The sequence below is a fragment of the Nomia melanderi genome, chromosome 1, assembly GCF_051020985.1.
Source record: "Nomia melanderi isolate GNS246 chromosome 1, iyNomMela1, whole genome shotgun sequence".
NCBI lineage: Eukaryota > Metazoa > Arthropoda > Insecta > Hymenoptera > Halictidae > Nomia > Nomia melanderi.
In genome coordinates, this window is record NC_134999.1 from 33,789,427 (window position 1) to 33,811,548 (window position 22,122).

General features: G+C 52.2%; 1 protein-coding gene across 2 annotated transcripts in view; it reads left to right on the plus strand.

Annotated features, from left to right (window-relative positions):
* The window catches only part of LOC116432128 (uncharacterized), a 79,414-nt gene extending 69,143 nt beyond the window's left edge, over positions 1-10,271 (plus strand). For both annotated transcript variants that reach the window (XM_031988516.2, XM_031988517.2), the window contains exons 6-8: positions 3,700-3,889; positions 4,048-4,340; positions 4,936-10,271. In XM_031988516.2, the coding sequence (XP_031844376.1) occupies positions 3,700-3,889; positions 4,048-4,340; positions 4,936-5,478 (1,026 nt within the window). In that variant the 3' untranslated portion in view covers positions 5,479-10,271. The remainder of the gene's footprint in view (positions 1-3,699; positions 3,890-4,047; positions 4,341-4,935) is intronic.
* The last annotated feature ends 11,851 nt before the right edge of the window (positions 10,272-22,122 follow it).

A 22,122-nucleotide genomic window follows, 5' to 3' on the forward strand; every position in this document is an offset into this window, starting at 1 on the left:
ATTCGCGCAGCTGGGTCGGCCACTGGTTCCCCTTTGACAGGGATAACAGGCTCGCAATTATCGGGACTATACGGCCCTGTAAGGTCGAAGGTTACCAGGCAATTTCGCCTCCGCCTATCGTCCTACTTACCAGCCGAGGCTTATCCGTGGAAACTCATCTTGCCGGGGATTCTCGAAATCCGTTGGCTTACCGTGCCCCTTTTCCTACGGCCGCTCGAACTAAATCTCGTAAAATTACGATGAAACGAACACCGCCCGTAGCTATTCCAATTAATACAGTCGAAAGTTCGCCGGCCAAAATGATCCGATCCTTCTCCCACGTTTCTCTCCGCGTTTCTAATCGGAAGAGGGGAATCATTCCCAAAGGAACGATCGGACGACGAGGGTGGATCCAGGTACTCGAATTCCAGCCCGAGACCCGAAAAGCCGAAGTAAGTCCGGTGAATAACGAGTAAGTCCGCTAATCGACAGATAAACCGAAAGAAGCTGCTCCAAGCGGGAGATACGTATGCAACAAGCGGAACATTAGGTTCCTCGCGGTGATAAGGCTCCGAGCGACCGAGAAAATGGGCGAGATCACTCCGTGGAATCTCGTTCGGCACTTATCTTAATTTTGAACGGTAGGAATCTCGAGTCGAATCTCAATATGGTCGCCGGGGCAAACAGGTTTCGGCGACGAGTCTTCGGGGCTGATATCAGCAGTAGAATCGGACGGTCTATGACCGGACGCGTGAAAATCCGGCGCGTCTTATTCGCGGAGAATATTACGTTCGAGATCGATACTCGCGGAAAAATGTCGTAACGGGAAACACGTGTTGCCCTCGCGTCTCCTCGATAGCGGGTGAAATTGACAAAGAATGCAGACCAGGGTGGCACGAGGAACGCCGAGGGAGTTCAGCTTCCGTCCGGACGGAATGCAAAAACCGCGCGACACGCTTGTTTAGGAGGCGAACAGACGGAAAAGGACAAGGAACCGGGTAGCAGCCGACAGGGTGGATGCCCGGGATGCTTCGACGTAATACCTGGCCCGTCGCCAAGTCGCGGTGTTCACCCTCGGTCGCGCGGGATACCCTCAGAATTCGAGAAACACTCGCTCTGTCGCGGCCACGAGTGCTTCTTTCGAATGAAGTGCGCTCCCGTCGAAGGCCACTCAATACCGAGCCGTTCGCTCGTATCGGTCGGTCTGTTTCACCGGCCTGGGAGAGCGGCGCGAAGAAATTAACCCTTCACCGTTCGAGTGTCTCCTCCCCCGCGGTCGTGTATAATAACGCGAGCCGATCGCTCAGAGACATCGTATAAACCTGCGACAATGTGCACTCGGCTTCTTCGGAATCTAGGTCGATCTTCCGCGACAGAAGGACAAAGATGTCCGCTCAAGACTCGCGGACTTAGAGGACGAGCCTCATCTTTGTAGGACAGACGAACTTCGCCGGCGCACGCTCTGTTAACTCCGTAACGTTGGTCTTACAGAGGAGATATAAAAAATTCGGGTTAAAACAGGTTATTAACTATCAGTCGGTATAAATAGCGGCTGGAAAGGGGTACGGACCGCGCGCTCGCGTCACCCGTTTAGTAGAGCATCCGGGATCAGTAACGCGTGATCGGTAATCTTGCGGCCTGTTATGCATCGATTAATCTATCGCGTGGAAGATTAAATTCTCGTCGAAGCGTTGTACTCTGTCTCTCTCTCTGTCCGTCTCGCTCCCCGCTCCCCTGCGATCCCGATGGGCAAAACATATTTATACGCGGCGGCGTCGTTACGCGGCCGACAATGCGCGTATATTTGCTTTTAATTCGACGGTTTCTTGGTCCGCTGAACGTTCCGCGGTGCAATTTGCATTTCAATTCGACCGAGCCGCGTCCCATTCTCCGGTTTTCGGCTGAACGTCAGGCGCCGCGCAATTGGCCGGAACACGGCGCGGTATAATTTTTAATAATCACTGGCTGTGGGAGCGGAGGCCGGAGTTCCATCGGGTCGGAATGCCGCGGGTGAAGCTCGAGTTTACCCTCGAGTTAGCAACGCTTGCGAGTCACGGCCTCTCTGAATTACGGCAGTTTCCGGCGAGTTGGCCTTTCGAAAATGACCCCGACCAGTTCCTACCTTAGATTTCGAGCGGGAAAATGGGACGAACGTCGCGTCCTCGTTTTCGCGCGACGCGGATCAATGAGAAACGAGTGAACGGCTTATCTAGCATTATCGACTGCGATAAGTAGAAACGGTGAATCATACACGGACGATTCGGCTCTACGTTTTCAATTTATTTCCTCGCCGTAGTCATCCTCCCTGCAGCTTTTCCTTCTCATACGCGCGTCGTCGGAAAGGCGCTCCGGGGAACGTCCCGCGCGACCGGTCGATTCCACGATTTATAGAAAGATCTACCCGAGACCCTCGATTTCCGAAGCGACTCGGCACTTTGCGACGTCCCGTGAAAAACTGCGAGGCTCGCGGCGAGCGTGTACGACGCCTCGGGGATACAGTTTCCTCGAGGAATCCAGAAATAGGTGGCACTCCGCTCTCTCTCCCCTTTCGCCGTTTCTTTGTCCCGCGGAAAGGAAGGGACGTAAGTATCCTATTCGTTCGAACGATTCCTTCTGCCCGGTAGATTAAGTTCCTCGAACCTCTCAGTGCTTCCTCGACGCGTGATTATTCAAGGGAATTACTTTATTCGTTCGAACGACCGTCCGGCCGTCGATACGCCGCCAATGGGAAAATCAGCTCCGCCGAGAGATTAAACTCGTTTATCCGCGTTACCTTTTAAACGGCCCTGATTTCGTCGAAGATTTCCCCGCTGACAAATCGAAGCCAGTTATTCGCCCGTCGTAATTCTGGATGCCGGGGGGGCGGCGCAACCGATAACTCAAGCCAGCGTGAGCGACGTGGCTAAACGCGCTGCACGGGGAGGTCTGCGCCGGGGAACGGAACACGGGAGAAACGCGTCGGAATGGGAAAAGCCGGGGAACAATAGCGGGAACTAATTCTGTGGTCCGTCGAGTCGAGTAGCTACCGCCGCGGTCGCGTTTATACACCCTTCGGCGTGGGGGCGGGCGACCGGGTTACGGGTAAACTGGAAACATCGGCCAGGAAATCTGCAGAGTGGAAATTAATTTCCTAGTTTCGATGCGGTGCATTGTTCGGTACGGAGCGTGTTCGCTTTTATCGGTCGCCGGCTGATGTTTGACAACCCCTCGTGCCGCGGACGGATCAACGTTACCCGCGAGATTGTATTGATTCCCCGTAAAACCGTCTTCCCTCGGAATTCGCTCCGCGGGGCGAACAGTTGCCGCTGATGGGTTATCAAGACTTCGAATCGTCTCGGATACTTCGCTGGGAAATTCGAATCGATCTTAATAGGATTCGATGTCTTCGTACTTTATATCTCGAGAACTTCGAAATCATTAGAGACGAGGTGCTACGCGAATTCAAAATTTTCACGATCATCGGATAGCTTCGAAACTCGACGACCGTTGCCGGCTGACACGGATACGAGTCCCCAAAAGTTCCCGTCCCCCGTTCGAAGCCGATCCCCTCGGTGTTGATTAATGTCTCGCTCGGTTCTCTTTTTACGACTCGCGGTAATAAACGGTTTTTTTCGTCGACGCGGCACAGAGCCGTGTGTGTTCGCCGGGCGCGCGGGCCTCGATGGAAAATAAAAAGCCGCGAGCCGAGGAGTTAACGAACCCGACCGTTTCGTGTTTTAGGTGACGATGGAGGATAATAAAAACCGCAGGTACCAAGATAACGGGTGCTCGTTCGTGGTGGAGGTGCAGCCTAGCTATCAGAGCGACGACGCCCAGGCTAATAAAGGCTCCACCGACGACGTGACCGCAGATGTCACCGACCAGCAGGCTCTCGTTCATAGAGAAGAAATTCCGGAGGATCGATCACCGGGTACTCAACAATTTTCAAATCTCCCTGTACACTGTTGTTTCCCTTTCTCGTCACCTCTGTCTCTGTCTCCGCCTCTCCCCGTATATCTATGGGTTTGACGCACGGTACGTTGTCGGGCGATCAATTAATTTAGCCGGGACCGTATCTTCACGGTGCAGGTTTCGAGAACACGAGACTATTCGGGAGCACGAACACTGGACTGTCCCAGTCGGATCTCTCGATCTCCAGCCAGGGCTCGGTGAATCCCAGCTATCGTTATGGAAATCAAGTCGAATACGATGCGGGCCATCTGGGTTATCCGATGTACGGTGGTAGTTACGAGTCCGATACGCTGTCCCGGAAACTGGAGGGCGGCTCCAAGTGGGTGGAATTCGATAAGTCGCCGGACACCGAGAAGACGTTGTTGAACGTGTCGAAAACTTCGAGCATGGACAAGGAGACGGAGGAGAGTGTAAGTAAAACATTTGTCCGCGTGTAATCCATCCCTAAAGTATCATTGTTCGCGTGCTCCCTTCTTGTTATTCGACCCTGTTCACTGAAATTATTAACCCTTTGTACTCGGAAGTTTCTCGATGGAAATATTTAACATTCCTTGACGAGGACGGTATTCTTTGAAACTGACTCAAAGGGAAATCACGAGTAGACCGGGGAACAAAGCTATTTTATTCTATTTCGCGTATCGGAGCGTTGTACGAAGTTAACCCTTTGCGGACGAAGATTCTTTGAAATGTACAAAACTTTCAACGGATGAAGCTAAATTACATTTCAATTGTATAATTGTAGAACAACAGGAAACTACGTGTTGATCTCTCGTTCATGATTTAGTCTTCCAAATATGAAAATTTCATCTCGGAAGGTCGACATTCGTCCGCAAAGGGTTAAACGTTACACATCAGATTTTATTGTTTTACTGAGTCAAATCAAGTGGCGACTGAGTCACCTCCCGAGTGCAAAGGGTTGAACCATGAACAACGCGTTTATTCCACAATCCCGTAATATGCGGCAGCAGCCCATCAATAACTATAGAACAAGGTAAATTGTTCCAGCCGTCGATACTAGGGAAGCGAAACAACCTGGACACCTCGCAGGGATCCGGTGGATCGATGGACCAGCAGGACTCGACGGACGCCAGCGTCTCGACGGACACGGTCCGCTCGAACCCGAACCTCCAGGTGAACGGCGCCACCCCTAACAAGCTGGAGATCATGGAGCAGAAGGCGTTGAGCAACGATTTCGGCAAATTGGAGAGCAAACCGGTGATAACGGGGGCGTTGCTCAAGGACGACGTGCAAGAGGACACTTTCCAGGAGCAGCAGCGCAAGCTGGGGAACGGCACTTTGACGCCGGAGCACAAAGAGGAAAGGCCGAAGGATCAAAAGCCGGAGGGCAGCACCTTCGTGCCGAGCCACAAGCGCAGCGGAAGCATTCCCCCGCGACTGATCGAGGAGAGCCTGGACCTGGACCGGAAGAAATCCCTGGATATCTACAGCCAGATCAAAACCAGCACCAAGAGCATACTCCCGGGGCTGAGCCCGAAGTTCGAGCTGCTCCAGAACGAAGTCAGTCCCATCGAGGAGAAGGAAAGTTAATGGAGATGCCTCGTACTCCTCTGGTGATCCGTCTCAGGTCTGTAAGCACGACATCGAACCGATCGAAACGAGCATCGAGAAACGGCCGGCCCGCCGGCAGGCGTCTGGATCCTCGCCTCGGCGATTCTCTACGGGAATCCGAGAGTCCTCGGGGAATCACCGTCGAACATTCACACGGAGCGAAATCAAAACGACGAGGATTTTTATTTAACGAAACTCATTGTAGATAATCCATTCGAGTATCCGCGGTCGTCCTCTTCTATCCCCGCGGTGTTCCACAGCTGGAGGATCTCAAGTTTGGAAAGGTTCACGGCGTCGGGGGCAACCGGCGGTGACCTACTCGCGGGTTTCCGTGATCGTTTCGCACGAAGAACTCTGAGCTCGAAATTACACGAACGAAATCGCCGGTTCGACGCGATGCACCGGCCACGACAAATTGGTGGTGTCCAGGGGTGAGCGTGTTCCGCGGCAGGGTGTCGGGGAAGGACTCAAAGCGCTCGGAATTGACAATATATCCTAATGATTCCCCGCGGTTCCCGGCTCTTAACTCACCCCGTTTTCCGTGCCCACCCCGCCCCTCTTTCGCCCCTCTGTCCGTTTCCTTCGTTCACCCCTCTGCGAGCATCCATCCTCTCTCCTCGTCCTTTCTCCGCGCGTTTCACGCGTTCGCACGCGAATCCGGCCCGGCCCGCTAAATTCACCAAAGCGGGGATGTACGAACCGCGGAGAACAATCGCCGGCTAACGAACCCGGCGCGTTGCCGCTGCGGATTCCGCGCCCGTGAGCCTGTGTGCGCGGAGCGACCGCAGCCACGGCTGGAACCGCGCGAAACACGATACAACGGGTCCTCGATTGTTTGCCGAGAGGGGCCGGAGTCGTTGCACACGCGTGCACACCACTGTTCCGCGAGAAAAAGCCTCGGGGCTCGTTTGAAATGCAGAGAACCGAGGGACGAGAGGAAAATTGCGAGACTCTGCGGTTGGATAACCGGAAGAGAGGCCCGAGGCCGGGCCAGAGACCAAATCTACCGGCTGCTCGAGGACAATCCCCACCGTTCTCGATCTCGGCCGTTGTATCGGCTAATATTCTAGCTGCGCGGCTGCTGTGCGAGGCGAACGTACCGCGCGTTCATGAATACTCGGCGCGAGCGCTGGTTTTCGAGGTGTAAATGATCTAGCCACTTGGTTCAGTTGGGAATCTGTCGTTCGAACTGTTCGATTGTACGTTGGAATATATACGATCTAATTTTAGGAACGTAGTTTCACGAATGTTTTGTCAATCGGATGATCGAGGTTCTGTATTATTTTATACGCACGTTTTGAAAAATGTCTTGTCATGTTTCGATTTATAAATCGGATGATCGAGGTTCTGTATTATTTTATGAACATGCTTTCAACAATTTCTTGTCTTGTTTCGATTTATATCAATCGGATGATCGAGATTCTGTATTATTTTATGAACATACTTTGGAAAAGTATCTTGTCACGTTTTGACCTATATTAATCGGATGATCGAGGTTCTGTATTATTTTATGAACATGCTTTCAACAATTTCTTGTCTTGTTTCGATTTATATCAATCGGATGATCGAGATTCTATATTATTTTATGAGCATACTTTGAAAAAGCATCTTGTCACGTTTTGACCTATATTAATCGGATGATCGAGGTTCTGTATTATTTTATGAACATACTTTGAATAATTTCTTGTCATGTTTCGATTTATATCAATCGGATGATCGAGGTTCTATCATTTTATGAATATATTTTGAATAATTTCTTGTCACGTTCCGATTTATATCAATCGGACGATCGAGATTCCACATTATTTTACGAACACACTTTGAAAAATGTGTTGTCAACTGTCTTTAAATCGGCTGACGAGGGTTCTATATTATTTTCCTTTGATCAATTAGATACAAACTCTCGTTACCTCCCTTTCCTCAACGGGCGGCGGATAGCAGCGTACCTCGCCACCGGGCGAAAGTTTCGAATCACTCCCTCGGATCGATGGAAATGGAGATACGCTCGTTGAGTCAACAAACTTAACGCTTTGACGGCCGCATATTTAACGCTGGCACACTAGCACGCCGCCGGCGCTTCCCGCATGAACTCCACCTTCTGCCGGCGGCGTTTCCCGCGCACGGTCGTCCGCAGTTTCATTATGTAACACTCTCATCCGGAGGAACCACTATTTCGAACTTTGCAATTTTGATTTCGTCCGAAGGATATCGTTAGAGCGAGCAACCGTCCAAAGGTTAAGCGACTAGAAATAATCGCATTAATTCGAGTGGACAGGTAGGAACTGGAAATCTGCGAACGGTTCGCAAATTTTAGCCCGGCGGGCGTAGGTTCGCAAGGATAGAAGTAAAAGGAGAGTGGCTAGACGACTTTACCCCGAGCGTGTCGGCGTAGGATCGGCTGAGGCTAGGCAGTAGACGAAGGTCACTTCTTTTAAACGTTTGGTGAATAATCGCTGAAAATAACGCCGTCCCGGTCGCCTAGCGACCCGCACGATTTGTATCCATAAAGTCGGAGCGGAATCGTCCTCTCTCGTACACGTGCGAACGCAGCATTTCTAAAATAAGCGGCGTGTCCCGAGAAAATCGCACCCGATCGTTCCATTCATCCCAGTTTCCCCCCTGTGACGCAATCGTTCCCTCGATCTTCTCGCGGGAGAACGCGTCTCCCACCACGATTTCCGACGGAATGTCGCAAGACACAAGGGACAGCTCGAAGAAAGAGTCTTCTAGCGGATCCGCGATCGTTTTAGCGTGAACGGGCGAGCATCGATAGACGCGCGCAGCGAACGAGGCGAGTCGCGGCGCGCGATGCCGAATTTTGTAAGCGGTCTCGCGGCGACCCACTCGCTCGCGACTCTATTCCCCGCCGATGGCACACAGTTTTACAAACGAACCAGATTTACTAAGGATTTTCTATTGTCTACGAGAGCGTAGGTGCGAGATAGCCGGTATTTAAGCATCGTAAAATTGAGCAACGCTACTAAGTGTCCAAGACCGATATAATCTAAGATGATCGCGACCGTGGCTGCCGATCGAGGCGAGGAAGAGGCTCGCGGCTGCGAGGAGCCACGGTCGTTTAGCAGCTCGATCTAAGGTTTAACTTCGAGATTAATCGGAGGCAGATTAAACGATCCTAGGTATACAGTACACGTAAGAGACCATACGTTAAGCGCGAGATTCGCGACTCGAGTAAGTCGGGCAGAGAGGCTTAAGAGGTTTAAACTAAAAGCTACACACACCGAGGTGGATTCTAGTGCCAAAATAGTTCCTTAAGGTTTCTCGAGGGCAGAACTCGACGAACGTATGCCGAACGACTAATATTGTAACTCTCTCCGATAATTACTTTTATTAACCGTACGTTTCGAGCAGATGCTGCGTTACCAATATTTCAGATTTTATACGGCTTCCGTTGAATAGTGCGAACGTTTCTTGTTGATATGGTGCTATTTGCGTGTGTGAACCCACGGGCCGGGGAGCGGGCGCGGCTGTCCGCGCCTCGTTCCTCGCTCGCCGAGCGTGGCCGGCTCCGCGATTCGACGAGGCTCAACGTCCAACCGATCCGTTCTTGCGCAAGAACCATCGTTTCGCGTGGAATCGCTCCCGGCCGACGACACGGCCCATCGAGGAATCACTCTCGGAGCCGCCGACGCGCGGCGATAGACTATAGCGCATCTAGCGATTAAGTAGCCGCAGTACGTAAGAATCTAGCCATACTCTCGATCCTCCGTAACAGACGATATTATCGGTTTCGTTCTCGAGTCACGCGCGTTCCTACGTTCTCACCCGATCACCCGTCCCGCTTTTCACGCCCGCCGAACGAGCAACCCTAGTTTCCATGTTTTAGCGATTCTCGTGTGACTGTCAATAGATGGTATTAGAGGTCTAACTGTCGACAGGTATCGGATTTTATATAAAGAAACCTGAATGTCTCGCGTATCTGTAGGAATATAATTCTTCGCCAAGTAGCTGTGGGTCTCGCGTAGCTGAGTCGATGCGATCGACAATTTAATATCGTTCCCGCGTCGATCTTAAACGGTACCATTGTAATCTGTCGAGTGATCGGGATTTCGCGAAAGGACGGGAGGATCGTTTCACGGGAACACCTTTTCGAGATCGACGCGCGCGCGATCGCGGTATGTACACAGTCTGTAAGAGGGAAAAGCATTCTCCGTTCTTTGACGTAACGCTCTCTGGTATTCTATCGCATCGCGCATCACGAGTTCGTAAGGGACACTTTAGAGATAATTACTTGTAGAGGCTCGTCGAGGTAAGACTCTCAATTAACGATTAAGGCAGACGGGGATCCCCCGATGGGATCCACGGCACACAACCGTTCCATATGATCAATTAAATTCGAATCGTAGTTGTTAAGCGAACAAAGAGACAGAGTGAAAGCGGACGGTTTCGAACTCGAGCTTGGAGGTATCGATATTGAGCTTTCCGATCGCGCGCACACGTAAAACACACCAGGCATACATACACAGGACACAGGCACACCAAAAGGTATTACAGTACGTTTGTCTCTCGTTTCGGCTGATTTCCAGCATCTAACGCCCCCCCCCCCCCCCCCATCACCTCCTTCGTTCTTCCCCGCGCCTAGCAGACGATCGAAACGAATCATTCACCAGCCGAAAGTCATTTTTGTCCATCGTGCTCGAACTGTTTGTACGCTCGGAGCACGCGGCGCTTCAACACTTTTTAGAAGGAACGTGTGGACATTCGTTTTCGCTAAGGTACCACGTTGTATATGTCAATTTATTTTGCAAAATAAACCATTGGACACGAGCTCCGCCTAATCACGTGCCCTCATCAGATCATCGATCTTTGGTTATCAGAGATTTCGCTTCTTTTCTCAGCTGTACATTTTCCACCCTTCAGAATTTCTTTTCCTTCATTTGCGGATGTTTCTCAAGGTTCGTCGCTACAGATTACACCGTCGGTAACGCTACTCGATTAGTAACGCGGCTGCAAAGGGTGCGCCCTTAGAGCGAACGCTCATCGATCGAGCAGGGAATCATCGGTTTCATTCGTTTTCCTTTTTTTCCATTTAGTTGACAGTTCAATATTCGCTATTCTATGGAATATACTTTCAGAACGTTGTTGCGATGATTATAATTTCTAGAATAGAAGAACCGCCCTTAAGGTAGACGATCATCGACCGAGTAGGCAGCGATTTACCCGAAAAGGGGTTGAACCACCCCCTGACGCCCCAGTCGAGCCATCGCGCCATCTGCGAACGATGCCAGGAGGGTTGAAAGCGGCCGGCTCTCCCGGTAAAACGATCAACGGGGTGGGAAAAGGGTTGAAAGCGGCGAGGCTGGCGGCGCCAACGGCGGAACCGTGGAAACGCGAAATATCGCTGAATTATACATGCGCGTTTTTAATTCGGTAATCAATAGTAAAAACCGCTAATATATCCCCACCATTTTTCCGCTATTCCGGATTCGCCAATGCCCAACTACCTGGCAACCCTTTGCGATTTCGCGTGGGAGGAGCCGTTGTTTGCCGGCTCCCTGTTTTCCCGATCGACCCGTCGAATTTCGAACCCGGGAGTTTTCTTTTTTCGGTTATTCCCCCCGCTCTCGCGAGATAATGAACGCGCCAACAAATTTACAAAATTCTGCGCGGCGAGAATTAACGGGAAAGAAGATACGCGTGAAACGCGCGGGGGATGGTTAAGGCCGCGCGATGCACGTCCGTCGAGATTAACGCTGATAATTCCCTCTTTTTCTTCCCTCCTCACTTTCCCTTTAAAAACCGCCCGCTCAATTTTTTTCCAGGTGCAATCTTCGTATATCGGGGAACATAATCGGAAGATTGATCTTGGTTAGATCGTTCCTGCTACATGCATGGAGGCTGATCTCGTCCCTTGACGCATTAACCGCCAAATCGTCGCTCATTAAAAGATATCCTTAACGAAACGGATATTGGGAGGCTTACATTCACCGTAACGATCGCTTTCTTAACAATCTCGCGTGTCGCGAAGCTTACAGAATCCTCTTCTTTCGACGCGTCGTCGAGAAAATTCATGTTCCCATTCCAGACAGCCGGTACACATTCGATATCTTCGAATGCGCAAGCTTAATGTCTCACTGTAACCGGTTCACGTATATATCAGATCGTAGTTTACGAACTTAGAAATGGAGAATCCATTCGAAGAAATCCTATCGCGACGGATACGTCAGCCGCTTCGAATCTCGAGTCCGTACGCGTCCGCAGGTCGCCCGGAAGGCGTCGAATCCGCAGAAGAAGCTGCGCCTCCGGAATTCGGCTAACACGGCAGTCGAAGCGTTGAAAAAACGTCCCGCGGGTGTGTAATTACGAGATGGTCTTCAAACGGGAGTAAAAAAAAGGCCGCGATGACAAAGATTCCGGGGGAACGAAATCGGCGGACGAACGGGCGCACCGGCAGCGTGCTTTTATTCGATAATTTTGTCCAAGGCGAAGCCAATTACGCCCGTGAAAGACGCGAAGCGGGCGCGGGACGCGCGCGGCTCGTAGGCAGAGGCACGCACGTCCCTCGGCCCGAACGTTTGCGCGACCATAATTACTGTTTATTAAAGACGATTGCAAAAACCGGGGCAGGTGCTCCGGGAGCCAGGCAGCGGGAGAGAAGTGACCGTTGTTAAACCCTCGAAACTCTGTATACCTGCATCCGTAGGAGTTCTCGCGGTTTTATTGTATCCCGGGCAGGGCCCTCGCGCTAATTTCCTTGCCTCTTTGCGATTCCGTTCTCGCCGAGCCGGCTCCTCGAGAGCCAGCGCGCCCAGCCACGCGTTATTCGTTAGGCGCGAGAGTTACGGAACACGCGTACCCGATCCCTTCCTTCCCGTCTCCGCCGTAGCGGCCGAGAATACGGACGATAAGCAACCTTTTCCTCGCCGGATCGACGAGAATTTGTACCGGCGATCGGCGAAAGCCCGCGAGTTCAAGAAACCTGATTGGACCCCTTTATTTCTGTACATTTGAATATCTCCGGCGTATACGTAATCGCCTGAAAAAGGCCCCCTCCCCTGTCTCTCCTTCGATTAGAGTCGAAGGAATAAGACGCTTCTGGCGTGTAACCGTTCGAACCCCACCCTGTTTACAATCGGCAGTAAAAACGCTTCGGGTCTCCGTTCGCATGCTAATTATTCTCGATACCTTACGCGACACTTTAGACACCGTGAATATCATCCTCTACCATTTATTTCCTTCACGGTTTTAACGATCGCGCGTCGTCGATAATCTTCGCCATTATTCCAACCGTAATCGAATAAAGAGAGAAAAAAAACAAACACACACATACACGCGCACAGAGAGAGAGAGAGAGAGAGTGAAAGAGAAAAGAAGAAGCAAGAAGAGAAAAAAGGGAGGAGATCCGCGAACGATCCGGTCGTTCATGATTTTCATCATTCCGGTCCGCGTATGGCTCCCGTTGACGCCTATCCAGCCGAAGGAAAAACGCGGCCGGGGGCGGAGGGCAAAAGTGTCATGGAGGGTTCGGCCGGCGTGCTGCGCGATTTCGAGCGGGCGTGTACCCGCGGAAAAATCGTTCGGTTAACGAGCAACGAGAGTAGGTAGCTCCGTCGGTCGGGCGACGAACTCCCGACGAACTTTCAACGTCGACGTCCCACCATCCGCGAGGCTAATGCGCTCGCGAGCCGCGAATGGAGCGAGCCGGGACTGCCCACCGAGGCGCGGTGCCGCGGCTCTTGGCCAATTATTTTTACCCGTGGAATCGAATTATCGGGCTGCGCCGATTAACGCGGATTTAATCGCGCGCCACTCGTCGTGTCGTCGTTTCGCCGTCGCTTCGGGCCCGCGGCGAAGAAGGACGGAGAACGGGTCCCGTGCGCGAACGAGATGGAAAAAGAAACGAAAGAGCGAACGAACGAACGAACGAACGAGCCGCGCGGAGATAGGAAAATAGAAGGGAAAAAGGGGGTGGCGAAGGGCGGGTAGCGTCATACCTACGCGTGGGTGACAAGAGACCGAGGCTGAAGAGGAGGTTAAGGGTGAGCGGACGGGCCGGGGGAGGGGAGGGTGTGCCGATGCTGGCTGCCGGTGATACAGAGTGGAACGGAGACGCGGCGATGCACGCTGCCGCGAGGAAAGAAAGAGAAAGAAGAGCGGCTGTCGGGGGAGGGGGAGGCGGCCGGAGGCAGAGAAGGGTGCGCTTGAGCGTCGGTACAGATACGGCATTATGAAAACACGAATGTACTTTTAAATCAATACCACCATCGCATTGTGGGGAGTGCGCTGGTGGGGGCGGCACGCTCGCATCCCGGAACACACAGGAGAGAAGAGAGAGACGGAGAAAGAGAAAGGGACCGGGGGAAAGGGTAAGAGGAAAGGAAAGAGAAAGAGAAACGAGAAAGAGGGTGGTCGGTGCGCTGCCGCGAGAATCGCTGGCGAGAGAGCAAGATCCGAAGAGCGCGGGGCCGAGGAAGATAGAGGGAATAGGGCGAGGGGTGGGGTGTCTCGTAAGAGGATGGGCAAAAAAGGGGTAACCAGGAGGTGGCCGCGAGGGTGCCGGTGGTACGATTCAGCCGGGTGAAAAGTATGAGCACCGGTTACCGGTGGTTGCTCAGCCTCGGTAACGAGAACGAAGCAGCGTTCCACTCGCCGCGAGAATGGCTTTTGACAGCGCGATCCGTCCTCGTCGACGCTTCGGAGGCGTCGCCGGCACCGGCACCGTCACCGCCGCCGCGGGACGTTGCGGCAGTTAATCGTCGCCTCGCCGCGTCGTCGTCCGACGTAGGAACGCGAATATCCCGTAACGGCGCGCGGCGTCTCGCGTTCCAATCCAGCCGGCGCGCGTCCGTTGCCTGAAAACCGAGTAATTGGGACGAGAGCTCCGCCACTCGAATCGATTAATCCGGTCAGCTGAATTTTGATCGATGCGCGACAGAGAAAGTACCGTGGCCGGCGTCGGCGGCTGCGGGCGGGGATGATTAAAAAAAATAGTCGGGCCAGCGGGGGGAACGGGGGAGGAAAAAAAACGAACGGCGAACGAACGAGCGAGCGAGCGCGTGTAAAAAACGAGCGCGTAAAAAAGCGGAACGTCGAAGGTTGCCCGGCCACGGTGAACGGGGACAAACGCCGGACAAATTCGCGCCGGCAATGGAATATTTATTTTCAATAATATCGATGCCGCGCTTGCTCGCTCGCTCGCTCGCTCGCTCGCTCGCCCGTGTGCACGCTTGTGCCCGCTGCGAGCCTGCGACTCTCGACGTACCCTTTCGCTGGGCCGTTTTAATGCATCGGCGACCGGTCAATTTATACGCGACGCGAAATTAGAGTTTACGTTAATTATTTTAATTGGTTTTGCTAATTAAGCGCGACCATTACCGGTAGAACCGGACAATGGTCCGCAAAACGGACATATTATTTGCTAAACACATTATCGTTGTCGATTGGCATTCGCCGAGTGACGAGCCGGTATCGGTTGATCGGAACGATAGACTTGTACAAGTTTCATCGGCGTTCCGTCGGGATCGTTAGGGAACGCATAGGGAAAAATGAAATCTTGCGCGGGAAGGCAGGATCCGATTCTAACGGGTAGATTGATTGGAAGCGCGAACGCTATCGTGGCCGACATTCTGGGGACACCTGATCGAAATCGAGAGAAGGGATCCCGGTTTCCCACCCCCTCCCCTTGCCAGGGATCCCCTTGTTTACAAACAGGACTCGCAAGGTCACCGATCTTGAGGGAACGAGAATGAGTGTCGTTCAACCGATGTCCTCTCCACCCCTCGGCCAAATTCCTTCGCTCGACCGGGACAGAAGGGTGCAGACTGTTCGCCGGATGTGTCGGCCGGGGGTGGGTTTTCCGATACGTAACCGCCGTCGGTGGCATCGGTGGCAACCCCATCGTTCGTAGCCGACGTCGTCCTCTACCTTCTCCTCCTCCTTCAGCTTCTTATCCGATAGCTTTTCCTTTCCCTCGTTTGCTGTCCTCTTGCTTCTCCTCTTCTAGCTCGTTATCCTAAGCGCTGCCTTTTTCATGTAGCTATTCTCTTTCCCTTATTCCAACTTCTCATTCGATGACTCTCTCTCTCTCTCTCTTTATTCGATACGTGAACGTTCCTCGTTATATATATAAGGATTTGTTTCGTCAACAATAATTTATTTCGTCGTCAGCACAAAGTTCGTCTCGATACAAACGCTCATCCCCAACTGCCCTTGCACCTTTCTTTCTTTCTTTTTCGTCGTTCGTTCAAAAACAACGCAGCATCGCAGAGCAGTCTCCCTCCTCGAATACACAACGCACACACACGCTCACACATCCTTATAATACGCACGTTGCATATTTTCTTTCATATGTCAAAGTTTTAACCCCTTGCCTTACGATTTACTTCTCCGCTACGATCGATATAACTACTTTGGCATTAATGATTTATTAAGGAAGAAACAAAATTATAGGCATGTTCTATATCAATCACAGTGTAATAATAGCTGACAGAAGAATAATATCTCATTTGAATTCAAAAGGATCGGGCAAACGTCCATGCTAGTTTCTCTTTGAAATCTGCATTACGTGTCTGACACGTCATTGTAAGGCAAGGGGTTAACGATGCTTCAATGATAAACGATATTTCAGTAAACTGTATAACTTACTTAACCCTTGCCGTAACGAGTTTGACTCGTGATACAAATTTCACACCGAACATAAATATCACGAGTCTCATTCGTGACAATACGACTGAGATATCGGTAGCCATAATTATGGCCCAGATTTTCCAATTAAATCGTATAGCAAAGGGTTAAACTACATAAGAAAACTTGAATAATACGTTGCTATAACTACAAAATATATTCACGCTGGTAGATTGTTACAAGTAACACTACGAACCCGATTGCCGTAAGTGGACTGCCGAATCGTTCTTCCAGCAGGGCAAAGGTGAACACGTTTCCAACAACTTTCAAGGTATCCTTCCGCAGAGATTTTCTGATTGGTTAATTTCGGAAGGGAATTTCCTTACTAAGAACCCATAGCCTGTTTCCTCAAACCGTTCACGGCAAATCGCGAAGACGTTGAACACCTACCTGGAGGTGCAGATAGTTCACAAATTTAGAGTCTGCATTAATCACTTGCGCCGGAAAGACGTGCCACGCTTCCAAAATTCTCAATGATGTCTTTCAACCATTAACAATCTTGTTGCATTACGCCTATTAGATAACTTCGAAACGTATCACCCTATACAGAATGATTAACAAACAAAATGAGTGCACATATCAGCGTAAAGTAGGTAAAAACGAAATTCATCGCAGGAGACTTTGCCAAATTTCTGAATTCATTTCCAGCGCAAGTGGTTAAGCTACCCCTCCTTACCTTGTTTCATCAATTACTCTAGAAATCGTGAAGTTAGAAGTATTCGTCTATCCTTAGCATCGCGATTGGCCACGTCAGGTACAGCAAGATTCTACGTAGCCAGCTATTTTACGCGACACAACACTTTTCCTCGTGTTCGTTCTCCCGCTTCTGTTCCAGCTATCTTGTCCGTGCCTCTGCCTTTTCCACATAATCGTTTCCTTCCTCTTCTAGCTTCTTATCCGATAGCCGTCCCTTTTCCTCGCGCTCGTACCGTGGTAAACATATGTAGACGGCAACGAGAGGTGTAGAGACGCGCACGCTTACGCACGGACAACCGCGCTCAGGCTCGCACACGTACACAAATACACACCCGCACGTGGAAAGGATGATGAAAGCGTGCTCGGCCACCTGTATGCTTTAACCGTGGATCGAACCTTACCTGTTACTCGTCCGCCGCGGCGAGGTAGTCGGCCCGAGGCCCTCGACCGGGGGATTTCCGTTTCCGGTTAAAGGCACCACCGCTTTACCCCGATTATTCTCTCCTCCACGGATCCGTTTTCTCGTCACCGTGACACGCGCCCGAGAATAGACGATTACCCGACACCGCCACTCGAATCCTTTATCGCCGACTCTCCGCCCAGACCGCGAAAGGCGAACGCCGGGTCGCCGTTGACCCGGTATTTAAACAACCTTCGTTCCGATCGACGCGCGAAATTCAATCGCGACTTTCCTCCTTTCGGTCTCTCGAGAGACATGCCATGGTTTTAATCGTCGTTCTTTTAACATAAAAATGTAAACAAGGAGTAATTGGACAGACGAGTGTTGGAAAGATTTTAGAATGGTAAAGAGATTCTTCCTTTGATTAGATAAGAGAGGAAATTGTTTCGGTTGTGAATATTTTCGTTATCTTGATCGCGAGTAATAAGGTATTATTTGATCGTATCGAGTATCGAATGTCGTAGGATTAACAGTAAACATCGCGCACTTACGTCCCGGCGTGGCGGAAATTCGGCGAACGTCTTACTTGGAATGCGAAGGAGAACGAGATCGTCGCGATCGGGCGGGGAGCCGTCGGTCTCCCCGGCACGGGAGGAGCAATTTGACTAACAAATCGGGTCATTGGCGTGCCCACGGAAAACGTTTCGATTTAACGAACGGTTCGCCGTTGCGCGAGAACAACAGGTACACCGATTATCCTTCCGTGATTCCGGGACGGTTCCGCGGCTCCGAAATCGAGGCGGGGCTCGTTCTCGTTCCTCGATCCTGTGTACGCGGCCAATATTCCCGCGTTATTCGCGCGCCCCGCTACAACGGGATTATATCCCGCAGCCCGGTGGATCGCGGTGAAACTCGAAAGTGAAAAAAACACGGAGAAAGAGATAAAGGGAACACAAAATAACAAAAAAAACCGAGAGCGAGAGAAAGAGAGAGATAGAGAGAGAAACGGAGAGGAAAAAAAACGCAACGAGAGGGGAATGACCAATGGCACGAAAAAAACGAGAAATGGAAAGGGAATGGAAAGATGTCAGGAATCGCATCGATATCGCCGGCCGCTGTATTTTCGAAGCGGTTTTCATGGGTTCTGGAGATTGATGCGACGGTTGATGAGGGTGGCGGGTGTTCCTGGCAGGGTCCCCGGGCACGTGGTGCTACTATTGATTTTAATTTTAGTGAAAGAGGTGGAAAAATTAGAAGGGTGGCACGAGGAGGGCTGACACACGGCGCGGGAAGGGTGAGCGCGGAGGGTGAGCGCGGAAGAGCGAGCCGGCGAGCTAGAGACAGCCTGCGGGGCGAGAGAGAGTCGGCGAGGAGGCGAGCGAACGAGGCGCGAGTTAGACGAAGAGGGACGCGTGACCGCATGAGAGACGGCGGTGAGAGGGCGAGAGAGAAATAGATAGAAGGGAGGCAGATAGGAGAGGAGATAGAGATGGAAATAGTAAGAGAGCAACAGAGACGCGAAGTCGGGTGAGAGCACCGCTGAACAGTTTCGCTTTCATTTCCCTCTTTAGCCGAAGGCAAAGGTAGTCGCTTCGAGGGTGGGAGGGATCTCGGTGCCCGAGGGAAGGCAAGGCAAGGCAAGGCAAGGCAAGGCAGCCAGGCAAGCCGAGCCGAGCCGAGCCAAGCCAAGGCAAGGCAAGGCAAGGCAAGGCAAGGCAAAGCAAGAGGGTGAAATCGTATCACGGGAGGATGAGAGGCTTAGAGCGCGATGGAGAGAAAAAGCCGGGAGGAAAGACACACCGGGGCTCGGTTGGAAAAAGAGAGGACGACGCTAAAAGGAGGGTGGTACTATTGAATGAGAGGGTGGGACGGGGCAGGGCTCGCGAAAAAGAGGAGAACATACCCTCGACTGTGTAAAACACAGAGGTTCGCGGTGCCACAGCGAGTTCGCGTTTAAAAAACGGCTCGCCTCTCTCGCTCGTACTTCACCCCCTACCATTCCTTTCGCTGTCTCTCTTTCTCCGTTTCTCTCGCAGTATTCTCGATCCACTCCCTTCTTGGTCCTGTTCGAATCTTCTCGGTACCCTTACCCCTTTTTACCCCACGCGATTCCATTCGTCAGCAACCGAGGACGACCTCCGCGATAATTCTCGCCGCACTCCGGTTGCTCTGCCCCCCGCGCGAGTTTTCTTTCTTCCTTCCTTCCTTCCTTCCTTCCTTCCTTCCTTCCTTCCTGCCTTCCTTCCTAGGTTCTTTTTTTTTCCTCTCTCCCCTTATTTTCCTCCCGCAAGCGACGCGTGTGCGGCACGCCGCGGATCACGGACAAATGCGTGCTTTACGGGTGCATACGCGTACATGCTCTTCCACGTGGAGGAACGAGAAACGGAGAGACGCAGAGGGAGGGACGGAAAGAGAGAGAGAGAGAGGAAGGTGAGAGCGCGAGAGGGTGAAGGATGAGTTCCTTTGTGGCCGCCTAGATTAAAGGCAGACGCTGATGGGCCGTCAAAGGAAACTATTAGCGTAGAAGGTAATGCAATATTTTTTCCCTCCCCGCAGACTGGATTTCTCCGGCAGTGTAACGACGCTTTGCTCTCTCTCTTTCTCTCTCTCTCTCTCTCTCTCTCCCGCCGTTTCTCTCCCCTTGTCCCTCTACCTCACCGCGTCATCCCGTAGAGAGAAACGTCGACAAGTATGCGAGTCTATTGGCCGTGGAAGCTTACGAGCTGTTCGCGACGCTGGAGCACGTCGGAGGAATTTTCCTCGGCGAAAACACCGGTCCGCCCCGACGGCTATTTATTATTAATGTCTGATTAATAACTGCGTTACGCATTGGAACTCGTTGGGGCGAACGAACGAACAACCGGGCGGACGGACGAACGAACGAACGAACGAACGAACGAACGAACGAGCGAACGAACGAACGAACGAACGAACGAACGAACGAACGAATGAACGAACGAGTCGCGGCGGATAATTAATATCATTACGCCCTGTGAAACACAAAGAGCGGAGTTACGACATTTAATTAACAATATTACGAATCAGTTGGGTGGCAGGAGGGGGTGGGCGGCGGTGGGCCACCGGATGGGACGGTTCGAGGCGAGGGGCTGCGGTGCGGAGGAAGGGTGTATATATAAAGAGAAACAACGGTGTGTTTTTCCTGGCGATAGGCGAGCCAGGTATGATCGAGAGGAACAGAGGATCCAGAGAGAGAGAGAGAGAGAGAGAGGGAGAGAGGAAGAGAGGAAGAGAGAAAAAGAGGAAGAGAGAGAGAAAGAGAGAGGAGGGCGCGGAAAACGCTGGAGTATAACCGGCGTTGCGGGGGCGGCGTGTGGAGAGGCAGGAGGAGGGAAAGAAGAGCGGCAAAAAATTGACTTTGCCAAAAGCCGGCATCGGTCGTGATCGTTCTCATTGGCCGGCAGCGAAAAAATCCCATCGAATCAGCGGACGAGGTGAGATTTGCAATTAAAACGCGGGATGGTATACCACGGGGTGGCGGCGGAGGGTGGCCGTGAGGGTGGAGGAGGGCTGACGGTCGGCGGGGGGCTGTTAAGCGGGAAGGGGTAGGCGGATACCGCCGACCGAAAGGGCGCAATAAATGTACGCATTGCGCAGAATTAGTTGATTAAAATATAAAAGAAGAGCGGTGGGGATGGTGGAGGGTGTCGGCAAGGGGCGAGGTGTGGCGAGGAAGAGAGGGAGGAGGGAGGCAGTGAGGCAGCGAGGAGGGCGGGCGGACAGGCGGTGGGTAACGGGCGGCGGGTGGCGGGCGGCGGATAGGCGCCAGAAGGAGAAATCTCTTTTCCCCTCTCGGTTTTGCTCCTCTTCTCTCCGGACAGAGGAGGGCGGAGAGACGAGGGGCGAGGGTGGTACACGCCGGCTAGAAAGAGAAAGAACAAGACTAGGCGGGAGAGCGCAGCAGCCCGGGAAAAGAAATAATCTGCGAGCTGTATTGACGTTTCTAGTCTAACTCTGATTGAATTATGCATGAGCACACCGGAGATGCCGAGAGCTGCCCTTCTCTTTTCCACCCTGCGCGCATAATTTCCCTCCCTTGCGTACGTAAATATAGTGTGCTGCTGCGCGGCGCGCGTACCTACGCGTGTACAGGATCAACTAGGAAAAAAGGGGTTCGGAGCGTCGACGCGCTGTGTTCGGACGCGCGCGCGCGCGCGCGCGCTCGCTACAGTGCCACAGAGCCAGCGTCATCATACTCACGGAAATAAACGAAACGCCTTTGAACGTTATTATTAGTCCGGCTAATGATCGATTCTCTACTTCCAACCGCGTGCGTTTTCGTCCTGGTTCGCTCTGCAGCGGCGCGCTCGTGTAAACGCATCGTCGATGATCGCCAGCGATTCGCCTGCAACTATCGGCGCTGATTCTATTACATCCGCTGCTTCCGCGATTTTCATAGGAACAGGGGATAAAGAACCAGCGATTCGAAACGAGAGAGAGTGAAGCGCGCGGGGAGAGTAGAATTCACGGAGTTCGCACGGGAATTTCGACAGCGGTCTAATGTAATTTGTATCGGACACGGATCGGCAATGATCGCGCGCTGAGCGAAACAATACGCGCCGGCCGGACATTCGTTATCGGCTCCCGCCCGCCCACGATCGGCCCCGTTATCGCGGCACGATCGAAATCGTAGTTTCCCCAATTTTTTTTTTTTTCCCTCCTCTCGTTCGCGCCGCGCGACACGAGTTATAGGCTACACGGGGGAAGGTCGCGGGCCGCGATTTACGAGGCATCGTTCGGATCGAATCCGCGAGCTGGTAAGATCGACGGCCGCGACGGGAGGAGCAGGATCCACTCGTTGGCTCGGCGACGCGCGCGTTCCTTTGAAAACGCCGGAGGGAAAACGCTGCCGCCGCGATATGAGCAAC